Source organism: Pogoniulus pusillus, chromosome 39, assembly GCF_015220805.1.
Source record: "Pogoniulus pusillus isolate bPogPus1 chromosome 39, bPogPus1.pri, whole genome shotgun sequence".
Lineage (NCBI taxonomy): Eukaryota > Metazoa > Chordata > Aves > Piciformes > Lybiidae > Pogoniulus > Pogoniulus pusillus.
Genome location: NC_087302.1, coordinates 1,694,195 through 1,716,346, shown reverse-complemented (window position 1 = coordinate 1,716,346; position 22,152 = coordinate 1,694,195). Strand labels below are relative to the sequence as shown.

The window sequence follows — 22,152 nt, the reverse complement described above, 5'->3', positions numbered from 1 at the left end:
TGCAGGTGTTCAGGACCAGGTTGGATGAGTCCTGGAGTGACCTGTTCTAGTGGGAGCTGTCCCTGCCTGTGGCAGGAGCTTGGAACTGGCTGAGCTTTGAGCTCCCTTCCAGCCTAAACCATTCTCTGATTCTATGAACCCCAAAGGTCCCATTCTGTGCTTCTGTGCTCCACAATCTCCCTGCCAAACCTGTGCCAGTCTCTCACCACCCTCACTGCAAACTTCTTCCTCACATCCAGTTTCAATCTCCCCTCTGCCACTCCAAACCCATTCCTCCTCCTCCTCCTCCTCCTCCTCCTCCTCCTCCTCCTCCTCCTCCTCCTCCTCCTCCTCCTCCTCCTCCTCCTCCTCCTCCTCTCATTCCCAGACCTTCTCAATAGTCCCTCCCCAGCCCTCCTGCAGCCCTCTGCAGATCCTGCAAGGCCACTCCAAGGTCTCCTCCAAGCCTTCTCCTCTCCAGGCTGCACAGCCCCAACTCTCTCAGCCTGTGCTCAGAGCAGAGCTGCTGCAGCCCTCTCAGCATCTTGGTGGCCTCCTCTGGGCTGGCTCCAACACTTCCATGTCCTGCTTGTGCTGGGGCAAGAAGGGTCTGGCACAAAAAGCAAGAGCTGAGATGCCAAAGGCCTCAGCCCAGGGGCACCTCCTGCCTCTGCCCAAGCTGCTGGGTACTGCAAGGTGGCACCAAAGTGAGCAAACCCTCCCCTAGCTGTGGCAGCAGGGGCTGGGAGCAGCCTGGCTGCAGCTGCAGGATTAGAGGCACTGCAAAGCCTCTAATTGGAGTGACTGCTCCTGATGTGCCTCGGGCACGGGGGAGGGGTGCCCGTGCTGGCAGGGCAGCACTGCTGACTCAGCACACAGGGGATGCAGTCCTGTCTGTCTGCCTGTCTGTCTGCCTGTCTGTCTGCCTGTCCACGCTGGCAGCTGGCACAGCCACCAGCCTGGGCTCTCCTTGCTGGGGCAGGAGCAGGGCAGGATGGTGGCAGAGGCCTGAGTGGCATGGAGGGGATAAAGGCAGCCCCAGCAGAGGGATTACAGAGCTTAAGCCCTGCTGGGTAAGCCCAGGGGCTGCCTCCAGCGCCCACCCTGGCAGGCAGCAGTGAGCTGCAGCATCCTGCACCTCGCAGCCACAGCTCTGGGAGCCTGTGGGCACCACCACCCATGGGCACCAGCCATGGGCACCTGCTGGCCTCTTCTCAGCCTGTGCTCACAGAATCAGAGTGGTTTGGCTTGGCAAAGCCCTCTCAGGTCACCCAGGCCACCATCAACCCAGCCCCACCATGGCCACCAAACCATGGCCCCAAGTGACCATGGCCACAGCTTCCCAGCCATGGGCACTGCACCACCCCCCTGGGCAGCCTCTGCCAGGCCCTCACCACTCCTCCAGCAAAGAAACTTTTCCTCCTCTCCAACCTAACCCTCCCCTGGCACAATCCCCTCCCAGGCCATTTCCTCTCCTTCCATCCCCTGAGCCCAGGCAGCAGAGCCCAACCCCCAGCTGGCTGCAGCCTGCTCTCAGGGAGCTGCAGAGAGCAATGAGCTCTGCCCTCAGCCTCCTCTGCTCCAGGCTGCTCACCCCCAGCCCCTCAGGGGTGCAGGGGAGCAAGCAGGGCTGCAGCAGCTCAGTGCCCTGAGCTGCTGGGAGCACAACCAGCACCAGCAGCTCAGCACAGCTGCCAGATCCCTCCACCCTTCCCCAGCATCTTGAGACACTTTAAAGCATCTGGAGAAAGTCCAGAGAAAGGCAACAAAGGTGGGGAAGGGTCTGGAGAGCAGGGCTGGGGAGGGGCAGCTGAGGGAGCTGGGGGTGAGCAGCCTGGGGAAGAGGAGGCTGAGGGCAGAGCTCATTGCTCTCTGCAGCTCCCTGAGAGCAGGCTGCAGCCAGCTGGGGGTTGGGCTCTGCTGCCATGGAACAAGTGACAGGAGGAGAGGGAAGGCCTCAAGCTGCCCCAGGAGTGGTTCAGGCTGAACATGAGGAACCTTTTTTTTCCCCTTGAGAGTTGCCAAGGCCTGGCCCAGGCTGCCCTGGCAGGTGGTGGAGTCCCCACCCCTGGTGGGGTCTCAAAGCTGTGCTGCTGTGAGGTGCTGCAGGCCAGGCTGGATGAGTCCCTGAGCAGCCTCTGCTGCTGGGAGCTGTCCCTGCCCACGCCAGGGAGGTTGGCACTGGCTGAGCTTTCAGATCCCTTCCAACCCAACCCCTTCTGTGATTCCCTCCATGATTCCCTGCCCACCCCACTGAGGGCTCTGCCAGCTCCTTGCATCCTGTACCCACACCACAGCATCCAGCTGCCACCATGCCCTGGCAGGATGCAGAGTGACACATCCCCCTACCCCACCCAGCCCGACCTGCCTGGGCAGCACCTCCTCAGCACAGCCAGACCTTGGCTCTGGTGGCACTGGGGAGGGGCTGCCAGCCTCCTGAGTGGCCACCCCTGAGCCTGGGTGCCCATCCTTGCCCCCCAGAACAGTTTTTCTTCAAGCAAAGCAGCTCAAAGCCCACCCCAGCAGGGTCTGGCACACTGCAGTAAGCTCCTGGGCAGCAGAGCCCACAGGGAAGGAGGCAGAGGATGGCACAGGCCCCTGGCATGCCCCCACAGAGTGCCCTGGGGAAGAGCCCCACCCCAGCCCCTTACCTGGTACATGCACATGCTGGGATCAGTGCCACTGGGCAGCTGGGCACCGCTGGGCTCGCTCCCCGGGTCCATGCTGAGCCCTCATCTCCCACCAGGGTGAGTGGCACAGTGGGCACCACAGGCTGTGCAGCCCGGGCACAGAGCCCCCAGAGCCCCCCCCCTGCCTGCACAGGGACCAGCAGCAGGCAGTGGAAGCCTTGGGGGGGGGGGAGGGGGAGGGTAGGAGGGATGGGAGGGGGCAGGGGCAGTGCCCCTTCTGATGCCCACCAGGATCACATCCCCCTCCGTGGTGCCAGCAGCCAGAGCTGGGCATCCAGCCCACTGCTGTGGGCAGCTCTGCCAAGCGACTCCCCCACGGCTCTGACCCAGTTTGCTGTGTGCCACCCGTGCCCAGGCTGCGGGCACCCCTCATTGGCGCAGGGCAGGCTAAATCCCTGCCCTGCCTTAATCCCAGCGCCGCGCTGAGAGCAGCCAGGGCTGACCTGGAGTGCTCCCTGCAGGGGGCAGTGCCAGCAGAGCAGAGGCACCAAGGAAGAGATCTCTGACAGTGAGGATGGGCAGACACTGGCACAGGTTGAGGGTGGGGAGAGGCTGGCACAGGTTGAGGGTGAGTGAGACCCTGGCACAGGTTTCCCAGGGTGGTTGTGGAGCACAGAAGCACCCAATGTGATCAAAGATCACATTGGGTGCTTCTGTGCTCCACAACCTCCCTGGAGGTGCTCAGGACCAGGCTGGATGAGACCTTGAGGCTGTGCTGATGGGAGGTGCTCCCTGCCCATGGCACCCTGAAGGTCCCTGCCAACCTTTCTGGCTCCAAACCCCAGCAGTGGTTCCCATTCTGAGCCCTTTCTCCACCCAAGCCTCAGCAGAGCCCAGCAGGATGAGTGCTCAGCTCTGGCTCTTCCTCGCCAGGGAGAAGGCAGAGTTGGCATCCAGTTGGTATTTATAGTGCCCAGTGGGAGGGCACACATCACACCCCATGCCAGCAGGGCCTTCCAGACAGCCTCCTGCTGCCCACCTCTGCCACAGCCACTGCTGCTGACAGCCTAACCCTGTCAGGCAGCCAGCCCCAGCCCCAGCACAGACACGGGGGGCAGAGTGGGCTGGGGGGGAGCTGCTCCACAGCCCTCCCAGGGGCTGGCACCTCCCTGTGGTCACCTCCACCCACTGGGGGGCCTGTGGCACTCCCTGGGATCTGTGCTGGTCGTGTGCTGGGTCCTGACTCACTTTCCCTGTGTCCAACCTGGGCTGTGTGTCCTGGGCTGGCCCTGGAGGAGTTCCCTTCCAACCCAACCCGTGCTGGGATTGCTCCTGAGCTGCTTTGCCCCATGCAGAGTGGAGGAGAGCTGCAAGAGGAGAGCAGCAGCTGAGGGGTGCAGGGGAGCAAGCAGGGCTGCAGCAGCTCAGTGCCCTGAGCTGCTGGGAGCACAACCAGCACCAGCAGCTCAGCACAGCTGCCAGATCCCTCCACCCTTCCCCAGCACCTTGAGACACTTTAAAGCAGCTGGAGAAAGTCCAGAGAAGGGCAACAAAGGTGGGGAAGGGTCTGGAGAGCAGGGCTGGGGAGGGGCAGCTGAGGGAGCTGGGGGTGAGCAGCCTGGAGCAGAGCAGGCTGAGGGCAGAGCTCATTGCTCTCTGCAGCTCCCTGAGAGCAGGCTGCAGCCAGCTGGGGGTTGGTCTCTGCTGCCTGGGCTCAGGGCATGGAAGGAGAGGAACTGGCCTGGGATTGTGCCAGGGGAGGGTTAGGTTGGAGAGGAGGAAAAGCTTCTCTAAGCTGGCAGATCCTCAGCCCCTCGTGTGGCCAGGAGGGACAAGGCACTGGCAGAAGAGTTTTAGCCAAACAATCTCCCCTTGCACAACACAGAAGGTTTGGAGCTACCTTGCAGCCCCCCAGCAGCTGGAGGATGCCTCTCACTGTGAGGAAGACAACCACAGGCTGAAGCAGGGCCAGAGAAAGGCAACGAAGGGTCTGGAGAGCAGGGCTGGGGAGGGGCAGCTGAGGGAGCTGGGGGTGAGCAGCCTGCAGCAGAGCAGGCTGAGGGCAGAGCTCATTGCTCTCTGCAGCTCCCTGAGAGCAGGCTGCAGCCAGCTGGGGGTTGGGCTCTGCTGCCTGGGCTCAGGGCATGGAAGGAGAGGCAATGTGTGCCAGTTTGAAGCTAGCTGGAATGGTTTGGTGAGAAGAAGCAGACCACAGGCTGTGAAAAATAAACATTGGTGATGTCTGCTTCACTCAGAGGCTTGCTGAGAGGTGTAAGAGCAAGAATCCAAGCATAGATAAGGGAGATGCTCTCAGTCCAGGCTCTCAGTCCAGGCTCTGGGCTGCATCTCTCTACCCTCACCTCCCATCTCTCTGGTTAATCCACCTGCTCCCTAACCCCCCTGGCCGACCTCCTTTCTTCCTTGGGCACAAGGCAACGTCTGGGGTGAGGTAGAGAGGGGTGGGAGAAGGTGGAGGGGCAGTTGGGAGCTCCTCCTGGGCACTCAGGTTTCTGGGAGGGCTCCTGTGCTTCTGTAGTGCCTTTAACTTGTCTGTTCCTGTCTACAGAACTGCAACTCTCTGCTTGCATCTTGTGCTAAGCTCTAAATGTAAGCTCCACTCAATCTCCAGAGCCTGCTGGGTCTAGTCTGGGTGATTTCCAAAGTTAGGGGTGGGGTGGGGAACACCCAAACCATCACAAAGTGTCCTGGGATGGTGCCAGGGGAGGGTTAGGTTGGAGAGGAGGAAAAATGTCTTTGCTGGAGGAGTGGTGAGGGACTGGCAGAGGCTGCCCAGGGAGGTGGTGCAGTGCCCATGGCTGGAGGGGTTGAAGGAAGCTGTGGCCATGGCACCTGGGGCCAGGGTTCAGTGGCCATGGTGGGGCTGGGCTGGTGCTGGCTTGGGTGACTTGAGAGGGCTTTGCCAAGCCAAACCACTCTGATTCTGTGAGCACAGGCTGAGAAGAGGCCAGCAGGTGCCCATGGGTGGTGCCCACAGGCTCAGGTGATGGAAGGAGATGAAATGTCCTGGGATTGTGCCAGGGGAGGGTTAGGTTGGAGAGGAGGAAAAGTTTCTTTGCTGGAGGAGTGGTGAGGGCCTGGCAGAGGCTGCCCAGGGGGGTGGTGGAGTGCCCATGGCTGGAGGGGTTGCAGGAAGCTGCAGCTGTGGCACTGCAGGATGCAGTTCGTGGCCTTGGTCACTGCTGGACAATGACCTCAGAGAGCTACTCCAACCTGAGCCACAGCATCACAGAACCAAGAAGGTTGGCAGAGAGCTCCAAGCTCCTCCAGTCCAACCTAGCACCCAGCCCTGGCCAGGCAACCAGACCATGGCACTAAGTGCCCCAGTCAGGCTTGGCTTCAACACTAGTGGTGTCCCTCAGGGAGCAGTGCTGGGCCCCATCCTCTTTAACATCTGCATAGATGATCTGGATGAGGGCATGGAGTCAGTCATCAGCAGGTTTGCAGATGACACCAAGCTGGGGGCAGATGTGACTGAGTTGGAGGGCAGAAGGGCTCTGCAGCAGGACCTTGACTGCCTGCACAGATGGGCAGAGTCCAAGGGCATGGCTTCAATAGCTCCAAGTGCAGGGTGCTGCACTTTGGCCACAGCAACCCCATGCAGAGATACAGGCTGGGGTCAGAGTGGCTGAGAGCAGCCAGACAGAGAGGGATCTGGGGGTGCTGATTGATACCCACCTGAACATGAGCCAGCAGTGTGCCCAGGTGGCCAAGAGAGCCAGTGGCATCCTGGCCTGCATCAGCAAATGGTGTGGCCAGCAGGAGCAGGGAGGTCATTCTGCCCCTGGACTCTGCACTGGTTAGACCTCACCTTGAGCACTGTGTTCAGTTCTGGGCCCCCCAGTTTAGGAGGGACATTGAGATGCTTGAGCGTGTCCAGAGAAGGGCAACGAGGCTGGAGAGAGGCCTTGAGCACAGCCCTACGAGGAGAGGCTGAGGGAGCTGGGATTGGTTAGCCTGGAGAAGAGGAGGCTCAGGGCAGACCTCATTGCTGTCTGCAACTACCTGAGGGGAGGTTGTGGCCAGGAGGAGGTTGCTCTCTTCTCTCAGGTGGCCAGCACCAGAAGGAGAGGACACAGCCTCAGGCTGTGCCAGGGGAGATTTAGGCTGGAGGTGAGGAGAAAGTTCTTCCCTGAGAGAGTCATTAGACACTGGAATGGGCTGCCCGGGGAGGTGGTGGAGTCGCCGTCCCTGGAGCTGTTCAAGGCAGGACTGGACGTGGCACTTGGTGCCATGGTCTGGCCTTGAGCTCTGTGCTAAAGGGTTGGACTTGATGATCTGTGAGGTCTCTTCCAACCCTGATGATACTGTGACACTGTGACACTGTGACACCTCCAGGCACAGCCACTCCACCACCTCCCTGGGCAGCCCATTCCAGTGCCAGTCACTCTCTGCCAACAACTCCATTCCCTGAGCCCATGAGAGCTGTCTCTGGCCACCAGCCCCAGGCTCTCTCCTGCCTTCTGAGCCATCAACCTTTCCTGTGTGCCCAGAGTGCCCCCAGCCCCAGTGCCCAGGCAGGGAGCATCTGAGGCCTCAGCAGCTGCAGTCAGATGGACACCAGTGCTGGGAGGCTCCTGCTTGCTCTGCCTGCTGGCTCCTGCCTGCTCTGCCTGCTGGCTCCTGCTTCCCCTGCCTGCTGGCTCCCTGCTTCCTCTGCCTGCTGGCTCCTGCTTCCTCTGCCTGCTGGCTCCTGCCTGCTGGCTCCTGTCTGCTCTGCCTGCTGGCTCCCTGCTTCCCCTGCCTGCTGGCTCCTGCTTCCCCTGCCTGCTGGCTCCTGCTTCTCCTGCCTGCTGGCTCCTGCTTCCCCTGCCTGCTGGCTCCTGTCTGCTCTGCCTGCTGGCTCCTGCTTCTCCTGCCTGCTGGCTCCTGCTTCCTCTGCCTGCTGGCTCCTGTCTGCTCTGCCTGCTGGCTCCTGCTTCCCCTGCCTGCTGGCTCCCTGCTTCCCCTGCCTGCTGGCTCCTGTCTGCTCTGCCTGCTGGCTCCTGCTTCCTCTGCCTGCTGGCTCCTGCCTGCTCTGCCTGCTGGCTCCTGCCTGCTCTGCCTGCTGGCTCCTGCTTCCCCTGCCTGCTGGCTCCTGCTTCCTCTGCCTGCTGGCTCCTGCCTGCTCTGCCTGCTGGCTCCTGCTTCCCCTGCCTGCTGGCTCCTGCTTCCTCTGCCTGCTGGCTCCTGCCTGCTCTGCCTGCTGGCTCCTGCTTCCCCTGCCTGCTGGCTCCTGCTTCCTCTGCCTGCTGGCTCCTGTCTGCTCTGCCTGCTGGCTCCTGCTTCCCCTGCCTGCTGGCTCCTGCTTCCCCTGCCTGCTGGCTCCTGCTTCCCCTGCCTGCTGGCTCCTGTCTGCTCTGCCTGCTGGCTCCTGCTTCCCCTGCCTGCTGGCTCCTGCTTCCTCTGCCTGCTGGCTCCTGCCTGCTCTGCCTGCTGGCTCCTGCTTCCCCTGCCTGCTGGCTCCTGCTTCCCCTGCCTGCTGGCTCCTGTCTGCTCTGCCTGCTGGCTCCTGTCTGCTCTGCCTGCTGGCTCCTGCCTGCTCTGCCTGCTGGCTCCTGTCTGCTCTGCCTGCTGGCTCCTGCTTCCCCTGCCTGCTGGCTCCCTGCTTCCCCTGCCTGCTGGCTCCTGCTTCCCCTGCCTGCTGGCTCCTGCTTCCCCTGCCTGCTGGCTCCTGTCTGCTCTGCCTGCTGGCTCCTGCTTCCCCTGCCTGCTGGCTCCTGCTTCCCCTGCCTGCTGGCTCCTGCTTCCCCTGCCTGCTGGCTCCTGTCTGCTCTGCCTGCTGGCTCCTGCTTCCCCTGCCTGCTGGCTCCTGCTTCCCCTGCCTGCTGGCTCCTGTCTGCTCTGCCTGCTGGCTCCTGCTTCCTCTGCCTGCTGGCTCCTGTCTGCTCTGCCTGCTGGCTCCTGCTTCCCCTGCCTGCTGGCTCCCTGCTTCCCCTGCCTGCTGGCTCCCTGCTTCCCCTGCCTGCTGGCTCCTGTCTGCTCTGCCTGCTGGCTCCTGCTTCCTCTGCCTGCTGGCTCCTGCCTGCTCTGCCTGCTGGCTCCTGCCTGCTCTGCCTGCTGGCTCCTGCTTCCCCTGCCTGCTGGCTCCTGCTTCCTCTGCCTGCTGGCTCCTGCTTCCCCTGCCTGCTGGCTCCTGCTTCCCCTGCCTGCTGGCTCCTGTCTGCTCTGCCTGCTGGCTCCTGTCTGCTCTGCCTGCTGGCTCCTGCCTGCTCTGCCTGCTGGCTCCTGTCTGCTCTGCCTGCTGGCTCCTGCTTCCTCTGCCTGCTGGCTCCTGCCTGCTCTGCCTGCTGGCTCCTGCTTCCCCTGCCTGCTGGCTCCTGCTTCCCCTGCCTGCTGGCTCCTGCCTGCTCTCACTGCTGGCTCCTGCCCACATCACTCCCACCGTGGGAGTGCAACCCCCCCCCAGATCTTGCTTCCCCCTGAGCCTGGTCCCTGTCTGCTGCCCCATGAGAGCCCTCAGGGCAGGAGGGCAGCTGGCACCTCCCTGCACAGCCCTGCAGCACTGAGCCTCCTCATCCTCTTCTGGCCTGAGCACCTTCCTGGAGGCCAAGCTCTGGTCCAGGTCTCTGGAGCACCTCGAGTGGGTCCTGCAGGTGGAGGAGCCTGGAGCAGAGCAAGACAACAAACTGCAGCAGAGCCACAGCAGGACCTGATGGCCTGGGACCTCAGCACCAGCCTGTGCCAGCCTCCCTGCCCTCTGCCCATCTGCTCCAACTGCTGGGCCCATTGCTGTGTCCCACTGCCCCCTCTCTGCACCCAGCTCTGCCTCCAGCTTCCCACTCAGCACCAAGCTTAGCACAAAGCTCCACCACCCCTCTGGGCAATGGGGCTGGCAGAAGGGAAGCCTCCTGCTGAGGGAAGGGGCAGGCAGTGGGCACTGCCCTCCTGCAGTGTGGCCTGAAGGTGGTTCTCAGCCCCACGAGGGGACTCTGGAAGTGTCAGTGTGAGCTCACCCAACTGAGGCCTCCCCAACAACCTCCCAGGGAGCTGGCTGGAGGCAGCAAAGCAGAGCCACTGCCCAAACTGTGCCCTCTGCTCCCCAAGTGCTGCACCCCACAGCGCTGCTCTCACTGATCCCCCTTGGGGGGGTCCTGGCTGAAGGTTTTGCCACAGCTCCACAGCTGCCCTCAGAGCCTCACAGACCTGTGAGTGGCACAGAGGAGAAGAGCAGGTCACAGAGTCACAGCCCCACAGCAACATTCCACTTGGAAAGGAGCCTCAGCATCACCAAGGCCAGCCCAGACCCCTGCTCTGCAAGGGGCAGCCCAAACCACAGCCCCAAGCACCACATCCAAACCACCTCTGAATGCCTCCAGGGTTGGGCACTCCACCACCTCCCTGGGCAGCCTCTGCCAGTGCCTGACCACTCCTGCTGGGAAGAAATTCTTCCTCATGTCCAGTCTAAGGTTGCCTTGAGCTGATAGCTGAGCTGGCTGTGGCTTGGCCTGGGAGGACCTCCCTGTGTCTTGAGCTGTGGCACAGCTTCTGCACTGCCACTCCAGGTGCCCTTGCTGCAGGCAGCAGCTGAACACCAGAGCCCTGCCAGCAGTGCCCTCAGGGAAGGTTCCTCCTCCTCTGCTCTGCCCTGCTGAGACCTCACCTGGAATATTGCATTCAGCTCTGGGCTCCCCAGCTCAGGAGGGGCAGAGATCTGCTGGAGAGAGCCCAAGGGAGGGCAGTGAAGTGATGAAGGGACTGAGCAGTGCCCTGTGAGGAGAGGCTGAGGGACCTGAGGCTGTTTGGGCTGGAGAAGACTGAGAGGGGATCTGAGCAATGTCTGTGACTGAGGTCTGGGGGTCAGCAGGGGGGGACAGGCTCTGGGGGTCAGGAGGGGGGCACAGGCTCTGCTCACTGCTCCCTGGCACAGCACAAGCAGCAGTGGATGGAAGCTGCAGCACAGGAGGTTGCAGCTCAGCACAAGAGGCAACTTCTTGCCTGGAAGGCTCCCAGAGCCCTGGCACAGGCTGCCCAGAGAGGTTGTGGAGTCTCCTTGTGTGGAGCCTTTCCAGGCCTGTCTGGATGTGTTCTGTGTGCCCTGAGCTGGATTGGGTGGTCCTGCTCTGGCAGGTTGGGTGGTCTGGAAGATCTCCAGAGGTCCCTTCCAACCCCTAACACCCTGAGACCTGAGACCTGTGGCCTGCAGCACCACGAGCACAGTGCCACCAAGGCTGCTTTTGTTTCCCCACGATCAAACCTTCCTGCTCAGCAGCCCAGGAGCAGCTGGAGAGGCCAAGCAATGCAGCATGAGCTGTGCCACAGAGCCACTGCTGTGCCCCCCTGGGCTGCATGTTCAGAGAGCCTCCAGGAGAAGGGAGCCACTGGGGAGCTGCTGAGGACCCTGCTCATTGCTAGGCTACAGCTGCCCTTGTGCCCTCTGCACGTCTGGTGCCACCAAGGCAGGTGCCTGGTGGCCCTTGTGGGCACAGAGCCAATGGCAGCCTGGGGGCAGCAAGAGGAGTGTGGCCAGCAGGGCTGGGGAGGTTCTCCTCTCCCTCTGCTCTGCCCTGCTGGGACCACTCCTGGAGGACTGTGTCCAGTTCTGGGCTGCCCAGTTCAGGAGAGACAGAGACCTGCTGGGGAGAGTCCAGTGGGGAGCCAGGAGGGTGATTAAGGGACCTGTGGAGAGAGCCTGAGAGCCCTGGGGGTGCTTGCTCTGGGGAAGGCTGGGAGGGATCTGATCAGTGTGGGGGCAGCAAGAGAAGTGTGGCCAGCAGGGCTGGGGGGAGACAGGGACCTGCTGGGGAGAGTCCAGCAGGGAGCCAGGAGGATGCTTGGGGGACCTGAGCATCTCCCCCATGGCAAGAGCCTGCAGCCCTGGGGCTGTTTGCTCTGCTGAGAGGGACCTGGTCAGTGTGGGGGCAGCAAGCCAAGTGTGGCCAGCAGGGCTGGGCAGGTTCTTCTCCCCTTCTGCTCTGCCCTGCTGAGGCCACATCTGGAGGACTGTGTCCAGTTCTGGGCTCCCCAGGTCAGAGTCCTGCTGGGGAGAGTCCGGCAGAGAGCCAGGAGGATGCTTGGGGGAGTTGAGCATCTGCCCTGAGGAGAGAGCCTGCAGCCCTGGGGCTGTTTGCTCTGCTGAGAGGGATCTGATCAGTGTGGGGGCAGCAAGAGAAGCGAGGGCAGCAGGGCTGGGGGGGGACAGGGACCTGCAGGGCAGAGTCCAGCCGGGAGGATGCTCAGGGCAGTTGAGCATCTCCCCCGTGGCAAGCGCCTGCAGCCCCGGGGCTGTGGGCTCTGCTGAGAAGGGATCTGGCCAGCGTGGGCGCATCAAGCAGGGCTCGGGGGGGGGTCCCTCCCGCAGCGGCGGTGCCCACCTGCGGCAGAGCGGAGCTGAGCTGGCGCTGGAGCTGGTCCCGCTCCCGCAGCGCCTCCTGCAGGCGGCTCTGGGTCAGCGCCAGCGTCTCGCGTGTCTCCCGCAGCGTGTCCAGCAGCTTGTCCCTCTCGTCCAGCATGTTCACCATCAGCTGCTCGAAGTCGGCGTCCGCCTCGGCGCCCTGCGGGGGGCCCAGGGGGTCCCCCTCGCTGATGGTGGGCATCACCTCGCACATCATGGCGGGGGGCTGGGGGGTGGCGATGGGTGGGTCCCGACGGTGCCCGCTGGCAGGGGTTGGGTGGGCGCTGGTGGGCCGTGGGGGGAGGGGGAGGGGGGGTGCCCGATCACATCGCTAAGGGCTCCTGCCGGCCGAGGGGGGAGCCAGTGCGGGGGCGCCGAGGGGGATGCTCCATCCCTTCTTCTCCAGGGGCTAAGCAGAGGCTGGCATCGCTCCGGCGGGCAGGGAGGGACCTTCTTGGCACCGGGAAGGCCCTCGGGGTGTTAAATCTGCCTGTCGCTGTCCCTTGTGTCACCTCTCTGCTGCCTTCGGAGGGGCTGCAGCATCAGTGGGCCACGGGGGTGCGCTCCTGGAGGACTTGTCCCGGCAGAGAGCCCAAGCTGGCAGCAGCAGCAGGAGGGTCCTGGGCAGAGCAGGGCTGCTCGGGCATGCTGAGGAGGAGGCAGGTGGCAGTGGCCTTCTTCCCGAGGCTGGGGGAGGTGCTCACTGCTGGCGTGGGGACATGGCTCTGCCTGGCACCACAAATGCACAGCGATGGCCTGCAGGAGAGGGCACAGAGGTCAGAGGAGATCAGAGCCCTCCTGCTGCCCCCCAGCAGCCCAGGGCAGCTCCCAGCACCCTTCATCTTCCATCACACTCTGGAGGGCTGCAACAAGTGGGCTCAGCACCGCCAGGAACGGGCAGTGCCAGGTGGCACATCCCCTGCAGCCACCTGCCCCCTCCCCTGCACCCAGCACAGCTCCAAGCTGCAGGGAACAGCAGCTCCAGCACCTGCAGGTGTCCTGGACGTGGATCCTGGGCCAGGTCCAAGTGTCCTCCAGCTGCAGAAACTCTCCCTCTGCAGACAACCAACCTCAGACCTGAGCTGGTTTGAGCCCTGGCATGATGCCACAGCAACACGAACAGAGCAGCAGCCACTGCCCCTCTCCCTGTGCCACCCACAGGGGACAGCTCTTCAGGGGCACATCCTCCACTGGTCAAAGCCTCTACCAGAGACAGAGGCAGCAGGGGCCCCAAATGACTGCCCAAGCACAAGCACTGCCCCCCAGCCAGCCCCAGGGACTGAGGGGCTGGAGGAGAGAAGCAAAGCAGGATGGAATCAGTCATGGAGTCAGTCATGGAGTCAGTCATGGAGTCAGTCATGGAGCCATGGCACCCCAGGCTGGAAGGGACTTCCAGGCTCAGAGGATCAGACTGGCACAGCCCAGTCTAGGACATGATGGAGCAGGCCTGGGCCAGGCCTTGACAACCCTTCTGGAGAAGGAATTGTTCCTAATGTCCAACCTAAACCTCTCCTGGGGCAACTCTGGAGGATGTTTCCTCTTGCCCTGTCACTTGTTCCACGGCAGCAGAGCCCAACCCCAGCTGGCTGCAGCCTGCTCTCAGGGAGCTGCAGAGAGCAATGAGCTCTGCCCTCAGCCTGCTCTGCTCCAGGCTGCTCACCCCCAGCTCCCTCAGCTGCTCCTCCCCAGCCCTGCTCTCCAGACCCTTCCCCACCTTTGTTGCCCTTCTCTGGACTTTCTCCACTTCCTCCATGTCCTTCTTGCAGTGAGGAGCCCAAACCTGAGCCCAGGATTCAAGCTGTGCCTTCCCCAGTGCCCAGTCCAGGGGCACCATCCCTGCCCTGCTCCTGCTGCCCACACCACTGCTGAGCCAGGCCAGGCTGCTGGTGGCACTCTTGGCCCCCTGGGCACCCCCTGGCTCAACTCCAGCTGCTGCCAACTGCTAACCCCAAATCCTTTCCCTGGATTTGTGATGCTGAAGGTTTTGGTCCCAGTGCCCTCACTTCACCTTCTCTTTCAAACCAACACACAGGGCCATGGCCCAAAGGAGCCACAGGCAGTGCTGGCCCAGATCAGCCTCTCCTGGCCCTCTGCCTTGGCACACAGCTGGTGTCTGCAGCAGCTGCATGCAGGGCAGGACCCTTCTGCCCCACCAAGGGCAGCCTGAGTGAGCAGCAGGCCTCCTGCACACCCAGCACAGGCTGCTGGGGCCAGGGCAGCTCTGCTCTTGGGCTGACATTGGCTCAGCAGCTGATGGGAAGTGAGGCACAGAAACCCTCTAAAAATAGAGAGGCCCTGGCACAGCACCAGCTCCTCCCTGGGCAACCTTCTGCTGAGAGCTGCCCCCTGTGTGCTGGGCACAGGGGACGAGGCTCTCCCACAGGTTTGACCTCCTGCCCCCTTCAGAGCCACAGCATGGCTCAGGCTGGAGGGGACTTCACAGCTCATCTCCTCCAGCCTCCTGCCACGGGCAGGGACACCTCACAAACAGACTCTGCTGCTCAAGGTCTCATCCAGCCTGGCCTTGAACACACAACCCCCTGGGCAGCCTGTGCCAGTCTCACCACCCTCCTGCTGCAGAACTTCTTCCTCAGCTCCACTCTCCCCCTGCTCTGCCTCAGCTCCAAACCATTCCCCTGGGCCTGGCTCAGACACCCTCAGCACAAGTACCTCTGCAGCCTTCCTGCAGGATCCCTTCAGGCTCTGGCAGCAGCTCTGAGGTCCCCCTGGAGCCTTCTCCTCCCCAGGCTGCACCCCCCCAGCTCCTCTGACTGCCTGGGCACGCAGGAAGCAGCTCCACGCCGTGGGCAGCCAGGAGGGTCCCTGGGTGTGAGGGGAAGGGAAAGCTCAGCCCCGCGGCTGTGCCCCACCCTGGCTGCTGCGTGGATCGGCAGGAGAACGAGGAGCATCCCCGGAGCAGGGAGGGAAGAGCCCTGCAGGCGCTCCCGGGGGGGAACCGAGCCATAGACCCGGAGGGAGCTGTGCGGGGATGGAGGTTCAGAGTCGGCAGCGAAGCAGAGGCTCAGGCACCACCAGCAGGCTGCAGAGGTCAGTGCCAGCAGCTGCCCACAGCCCGCGGGGACCCACACTCCGCAGGGGCAGGCAGCGCTTTGGCTCCTCCATCCCCCAAGGGCTCGGTTTGGGTTTGCTTTGCCTGCAGTTGAGCTGCTGCGTGGGGAGCTGGGGAGGGGTTAGGTGAGCACAAGGAGTGTGCTGCTGTGCTCCTCTGCAGCCTGCTCCGGGGCACAGCTGCAGCCTGTGCCAGCTGCTGGGCTTGGCAAGGGGGCCTGGGGTGCTGAGCACCAGCCTGGGGGCGCTGGCAACAGGGAGGCTGGTCCCTGGGGGACTCATCCCATCTCACCAGCCCCCAGAGCAGCTGAGCTGTGTCCTGAGCATGCTCAGCACAGGCAGAACCACGCAGAGCCGTGGGAAGAGATCTTAAAGCCCATCCAGTCCAAGCCCCTGCCCTCAGCAGGGACATCCCCAGCCAGAGCAGGCTGCTCACAGCCCCAAACAACCTGACCTGCAGTGCTGCCAGCCATGGGGCAGCTCCTCCTGGCACAGGCTCTCACCACCCTCAGGAGCAAACATTTCTCCCTTCTCTCCACCCTCTTTTAGTTCCAAACCATCTCCCCTCGTCCTGCCCCTGCAGCCCCTCGTGAAGAGTCCATCCCTCTTTTCCCTGCTCCCCCTTGAAGCACTGCAAGGCCACCAGAAGGTCTCCCTGGAGCCTTCTCCAGGCTGCACAGCTCCAACTCTCCCAGCCTGTCCCCACGCAGAGGCTCTGCAGCCTCTGATCTCCTTGGTGGCCTCCTCTTGGAGCCTCTCCAGCAGCTCCAGCTCCTTGTGCTGGGTCCCCAGAGCTGGAGGCAGAGCTGCAGGTGAGAGCTGAGCAGAGCAGAGGAGCAGGATCCCCTCCCTGTGCTGCTGCTCTCCCTGCTGTAGCCACAGCCCAGCTCCCTGGGGACTCTTTGGGTGCCAGCAGCCTGTGCCAGCTCATGCTGAGCTGTTCCTCACATTCCTCTTCCCCCAGAGCCACCCCTCCTGGCAGTGCCACACGGTCGATGCCATCCCCTAGCACAGCATCTCCTAAGCAGACCTGCACCTCCCACCGGGCATTTTTAGGGACCCTGGAGATGGCAGTGCCCATGGCAGTGCCCATGGCAGTGTGGGCAACAGCCCACAGGCATCCCACCCTCTGCCGGTGCCTTCAGCAGGCGCCAGGGCAGCCCCGCAGCATCCCTTCAGCTGCCGGGTGGGGGTGGGGCGGTGGGGAGCGGGGCTGGGGGGGAGGCTCTGAGCTGGCTGGCGATGAGCAGCAGAACTCTGCCTGTGAATCACAACCTCCCAGCTGCATCTGCTGCTGCCTGGGCAGGGAGGGCCTGAGCTGCTGTGGGTCGGGGAGCGGGGCCGGGGGGGGCGGCTGGGAGCGGAGGCAGCAGGCAGGGAGCAGCCCAGCCCCGCGCTGGGGGTTCGCAGTGCCCCCAGGCTGCCGGGCACAGGCGGCAGCATCGCTGCCAGTGCGAACGTGCTGCTGGCTCTGCCCTCCCGGACCCCCCTCCCCTCTATCTCCACCACCCCCACCCCAAAGGGTGCCCTCCCCACTGCCCGCACGCAGCCCAGCCCGGGCAGGCGCTGCCCACTTGCGGCCAGCAGGCTGCAGCGGTGGTGCCCAGCGGTGGAGCTGCTGGGGGGGTTGGCACCGCAGCTTGGCAAAGCTCTGCAGGGAGCTGAGCTGCCTGTGGGGTGTTTGCTTGCAGGGAGCAGCCCACCTTGCCCTGGGCATGGTTATCCAGGCTGGCACAGCCCCTCAGGAGCACCAAGCCCAGCCTAGAGCCCTGCTCTGCAAGAGTCACCTTAACCCACAGCCCCAAGCACCACATCCAACCCACCTGAAACACAGCCAGGCTGGGGGACTGCAGCACCTCCCTGGGCAGCTCATCCCAGCCCCTGACCACTCTTAACAGGAAAAACTTCCTCCTAATGCCCAATCTGAACCTCCCCAGCCTCAGCTTGAGGCCATTCCCCCTTGCTCTGCCTCCAGCTCCCTGTGAGCAGAGCCCAGCAGCAGCCTCTCCACAGTGTCCCTTCAGGCAGCTGCAGGCAGCAGTGAGCTCTGCCTCAGCCTCCTCTGTTCCACACTGCCCATCCCCAGCTCCCTCACTCTCTCCTCAGCAGATTTACTCTCCAGGCCCTTCACAGCTTTGTTGCCCTCCTCTGGACCTGCTCCAGCACCTCCACAGCTCTGCTGCATTGCAGTGCCCCAAACTGAACACCACACTCGAGCTGTGGCCTCACCAGAGCCCAGCCCAAGGGCACAATCCCCTCCTGCTGCTGCTGGGCACAGCATGTCTAAAGCAAGCCAGGATGCCACTGGCCTTCTTGGCTGCCTGGGCACTGCTGGCTCACACTCAGATTCCCATCCCTGCTCCCCATCCCTGCCCCCCATCCTTGCTCCCCATCCCTGCTCCCAATCTCTGCCCCCCATCCTTGCTCCCCATCCCTGCTCCCCATCCCTGCTCCCTATCCCTGCTCTCCATCCCTGCCCCCCATCCCTGCTCCCTGTCCCTGCCCCTCATTCTTGCTCCCCATCCCTGCTCTCCATCCCTGCTTCTCATCCCTGCTTCCCATCCTTGCTCCCCATCCCTGCCCCCTATCCTTGCTCCTCATCCCTGCTCCCTGTCCCTGCTCCCCATCCCTGCCCCCTATCCTTGCTCCTCATCCCTGCTCCCTGTCCCTGCCCCCCATCCCTGCTCCAAATCCCTGCTCCCCAATCCCTGCTCCCAATCTCTGCCCTCCATCCCTGCCCCCCATCCCTGCTCCCCAATCCCTGCTCCTAGTCCCTGCTCCCTATCCCTGACCCCCATCCTTGCTCCCCATCCCTGCTTCCCATCCCTGCTCCCCAATCCCTGCTCCCAATCTCTGCCCTCCATCCCTGCCCCCCATCCCTGCTCCCCAATCCCTGCTCCTAGTCCCTGCTCCCTATCCCTGACCCCCATCCTTGCTCCCCATCCCTGCTTCCCATCCCTGCTCCCCATCCCTGCTCCCCATCCCTGCCCCCATCCCTTCTCCCCATCCCTGCCCCCATCCCTTCTCCCCATCCCTGCTCCCCATCCCTGCTCCCCATCCCTGCCCCCATCCCTTCTCCCCATCCCTGCCCCCATCCCTTCTCCCCATCCCTGCTCCCCATCCCTGCTTCCCATCCCTGCTCCCCATCCCTGCTCCCCATCCCTGCCCCCATCCCTTCTCCCCATCCCTGCCCCCCATCCCTGCTCCCCATCCCTGCTCCCCATCCCTGCCCCCCATCCCTGCTCCCCCATCCCTGCTCCCCATCCCTGCCCCCCATCCCTGCTCCCCATCCCTGCCCCCCATCCTTGCTCCCCATCCCTGCTTCCCATCCCTGCCCCCCATCCCTGCTCCCCATCCCTGCTCCCCAATCCCTGCTCCCCATCCCTGCTCCCCATCCCTGCCCCCCATCCCTGCTCCCCATCCCTGCTCCCCAATCCCTGCTCCCCATCCCTGCCCCCATCCCTTCTCCCCATCCCTGCCCCCCATCCCTGCTCCCCATCCCTGCTCCCCATCCCTGCCCCCCATCCCTGCTCCCCCATCCCTGCCCCCCATCCCTGCTCCCCATCCCTGCTCCCCATCCCTGCCCCCCATCCCTGCTCCCCATCCCTGCCCCCCATCCCTGCTCCCCTGTGCACACCCAGGCAGGGGCAGGCTCCTGGGTTGTGTGGGTTTGTTGTGGGGTTTTGTTTTCCTCCCTCTCTCTGAACAGCTTCACTTTCATCCCAGCCCTGCCAAGAGGAAGCCAAATCCCAGCCTGGCTGTGGCAGCAGGATCCTCACCCTGGCAGCAGCTGGCACAGAGGCACTTGACCTGCACCTCACAGGCACTGAGCTTGCCCAGCCCAGAGAAGCATCACTTGGACCTCCTCTGCCCCCAGCAAATCCTCTTCAGCTGCCCAATGATCACAGGTTGCCCAGGGAGGTTGTGGAGCACAGAAGCACCCATTGGGATCAAAGATCAAAGATCACATTGGGTGCTTCTGTGCTCCACAACCTCCCTGGAGGTGCTCAGGACCAGGCTGGATGAGTCCTTGAGTGACCTGTTCCAGTGGGAGCTGTCCCCTGCCCATGGCATGGAGGTTGGCACAGGCTGAGCTTTGAGCTCCCTTCCAACCTAACCCATTCTGTGCCTTCCTTTGCCACCTTGCCAGGCTCTTCCCAGTGGCACCCAGTGCCAGGCCAAGGGTTAATGGATGTGAGCCCAGAACTCAGCAGGTTCCACCTCAACAGGAGGAGAAACTTCTTCGTTGTGAGGCTGCTGGAGGCCTGGAGCAGGCTGCTCAGAGAGGCTGTGGAGTCTCCTGCTCTGCAGACTTTCAAGCTGGATGTGTTGCTGTGTGCCCTGCCCTGGGTGCTCCTGCTCTGGCTGGGGGGATTGGGCTGAATCATCTCAGGAGGTCACTTCCAAGCCCTACCATTCTGTGCTGGCTTGGATCAAACCCAATGTGGGCAGCAGGAGCAGGGCAGGGACTGTGCCCCTGCACTCAGCCCTGCTGAGGCCACAGCTTGAGTGCTGGGTTCAGCTCTGGGCAGCAGAGTGGAGGGGCTGGAGGGTGTGCAGAGAGGAGCAAGGAGGCTGGAGAGGGCTTTGGAGGGCACCATGTGAGGAGTGGCTGAGGGAGCTGGGGGTGAGCAGCCTGAGAGGAGACCTCTGGATGAGCTCAGGAGGTCCCTTCCAGCCCCCAGCACTCTGTGGCTCTCTGGAATGTGGTTCCATGGACAGGCTGCAGAAGTGCCCCTGGAGGTGCTGAAGGAAGCTGTGGCCATGGCCCCTGGGGCCATGGTGTGGTGGCCATGGTGGTGCTGGTTTGAGGCTGGACTGGGTGACCTGAGAGGGCTTTGCCAACCCAGACCCTTCTGTGAGTCTGTGACTGCATCCTGACAATCCCTGCAGGCCCTAAGCACAGCTGGAGCCATCCCTGGGGAGGGTTGGAAGAGACCTCTGGAGATGATCCAGTCCAAGGCCACTGCTCCAGCTGGGCCACCCAGGGCAGGCTGTGAGCAGGGCTGCAGTGTCCAGGCAGCTTTGGGAGGTCACAGCCAAAGCCCTTCCCACCCTGGCTGAAGTGGAACAGCTCTGGGGAGCAGCCAGGACCTGCTGAGCCACCAAACCTCCTCACCTGCCCTGGACAAGGTCAGTCCTGACCTAACAAGCCCTGGGGCAGCCATGGGATGGCAAAGCAGAAGCAGCCTCAGTACCATCTGCTGGGCTGCAGCAGAGGTGGGAGCAGGGTACAGGAGAGGGGATCCTGCCCCTCTGCTCTGCTCTGCTCAGCCCTCACCTGCAGCACTGCCTCCAGCTCTGGGGAACCCAGCACAAGGACCTGGAGCTGCTGGAGAGAGGCCAGAGGAGGCCATGAAGATGGTCAGAGGCTGCAGAACCTCCCCTGTGGGGACAGGCTGGGAGAGTTGGGGCTGTGCAGCCTGGAGAAGAGAATCACAGAATCAGTCAGGGCTGGAAGAGGCCACAAGGAGCAGCCAGTGCCAACCCCCTGCCATGCCCAGGGACACCCTACCCTAGAGCAGCCTGACCACAGCCTCACCCAGCCTGGCCTCAAACACCTCCAGCCATGGGGCCTCAACCCCCTCCCTGGGCAACCCATTCCAGCCTCTCACCACTCTCCTGCTCAACAACTTCCTCCTCACCTCCAGCCTCACTCTCCCCACCTCCACCTTTGCTCCATCCCCCCCACTCCTGCCACTCCCTCACACCCTCAAAAGTCCCTCCCCAGCTTTTTTGTAGCCCCCTTCAGATCCTGGCAGGCCACAAGAAGGTCCCCTGGGAGCCTCCTCTGCTCCAGCCTGCACAGCCCCAACTCTTTCAGTCTGTGCTCACAGCAGAGCTGCTGCAGCCTCTCAGCATCCTCCTGGCCCTGCTCTGGACACTCTCCAGCATCTCCACAGCCCTCTTGGCCCAGGGGCTCCAGAGCTGGATGCAGGACTCCAGGTGGGGTCTCAGCAGAGCAGAGCAGAGGGGCAGAATCCCCTCCCTGGCCCTGCTGGCCACACTTCTGCTGCTGCAGCCCAGGCTCTGCTTGGCTCTCTGGGCTGCAAGTGCACACTGCTGGCTCCTGCTGAGCTTCTCCTCCAGCAGCACCCCCAAGTGCCTCTCCTCAGGGCTGCTCTCCAGCCTGGCACTGCCCAGCCTGCATTGGTGCTTGGCATTGCCTCGACCCAGCTGCAGGACCTTGCCCTTGGAAGAGGGCTCCAGGCAGACCTCAGAGCAACCTTCCAGGGGCTCCAGGAGAGCTGGGGAAGGACTTTGGAGAAGGGCTGGGAGTGGCAGGAGGGAGAATGGATTTGAGGTGGGAGAGGGGAGAGGGAGAGTGGAGAGGAGGAAGGAATTGTTGAGAGTGAGGGTGAGGAGTGACTGGAACAGGTTGAGGGTGGGCAGAGGCTGGCACAGGTTGCCCAGGGAGGTTGTTGAGATCTCATCCCTGGAGACATTTGAGGTCAGGTTGGATGTGGCCCTGAGCAACCTGATCCAGTTAAAGATCTCCCTGCAGGGCTTGCAGAGAGGACCTCAGGGGATCCCTTCCAAGCTGCTGCATTCCCTGGCTCTGAGTCTGTGCTGCATGCCCAGAGGAAAAGCACTCAGCAGACCCACTCCTGCCCCAGCATCTCCCCTTGGTGCTCACTCCCAGGCTGTGCTGAGTGGCCTCTGGAGAGCTCCAGCCCCAGGAGAAGGATCAGGAAGTTCCAGTCTGGCAGGAGGCCCAGGTGGAGGAGGTGCTCCCACAGCCCCTCCCGCAGCCCTGCTGGCAGCAGGGGACCCAGCAGATGGTGCCCATCCGGTGCCAGGGCCAGCCTGTGGCCAGGACACCCAGGGATGAGGAGGGAAATGAGGAAATCCTGGCGGGAAACCAAGTGCCAGTTGGAGCAGCAAAGGATCAGAGCCACTCACTGAAGGGTCTGCAGAGGGAGAGGTCAGCAGAGAGCTCTGCTGGGGGCAGGATGGAGCCCTGGGAAAAGGTGAACCATGGAAACATGGAGTGGGTTGGGTTGGCAAAGCTCTCTGAGATCCTCCAGTCCAGCCCCACCATGGCCACCAAACCATGGCCCCACCTGCCATGGCCACAGCTTCCCAGCCATGGGCACTGCACCACCCCCCTGGGCAGCCTCTGCCAGGCCCTCACCACTCCTC

At 63.2% G+C, this 22,152-nt stretch overlaps 1 protein-coding gene across 4 annotated transcripts in view; it reads right to left on the bottom strand.

The window, feature by feature from the left end:
- Positions 1-22,152, bottom strand: part of PPFIA4 (PTPRF interacting protein alpha 4) — a 115,738-nt gene that overhangs the window by 62,781 nt on the left and 30,805 nt on the right. For all 4 annotated transcript variants that reach the window (XM_064173428.1, XM_064173429.1, XM_064173430.1 and 1 more), the window contains exon 2: positions 11,921-12,696. In XM_064173428.1, coding sequence (XP_064029498.1) covers positions 11,921-12,157 — 237 coding nt within the window. In that variant the 5' untranslated portion in view covers positions 12,158-12,696. The remainder of the gene's footprint in view (positions 1-11,920; positions 12,697-22,152) is intronic.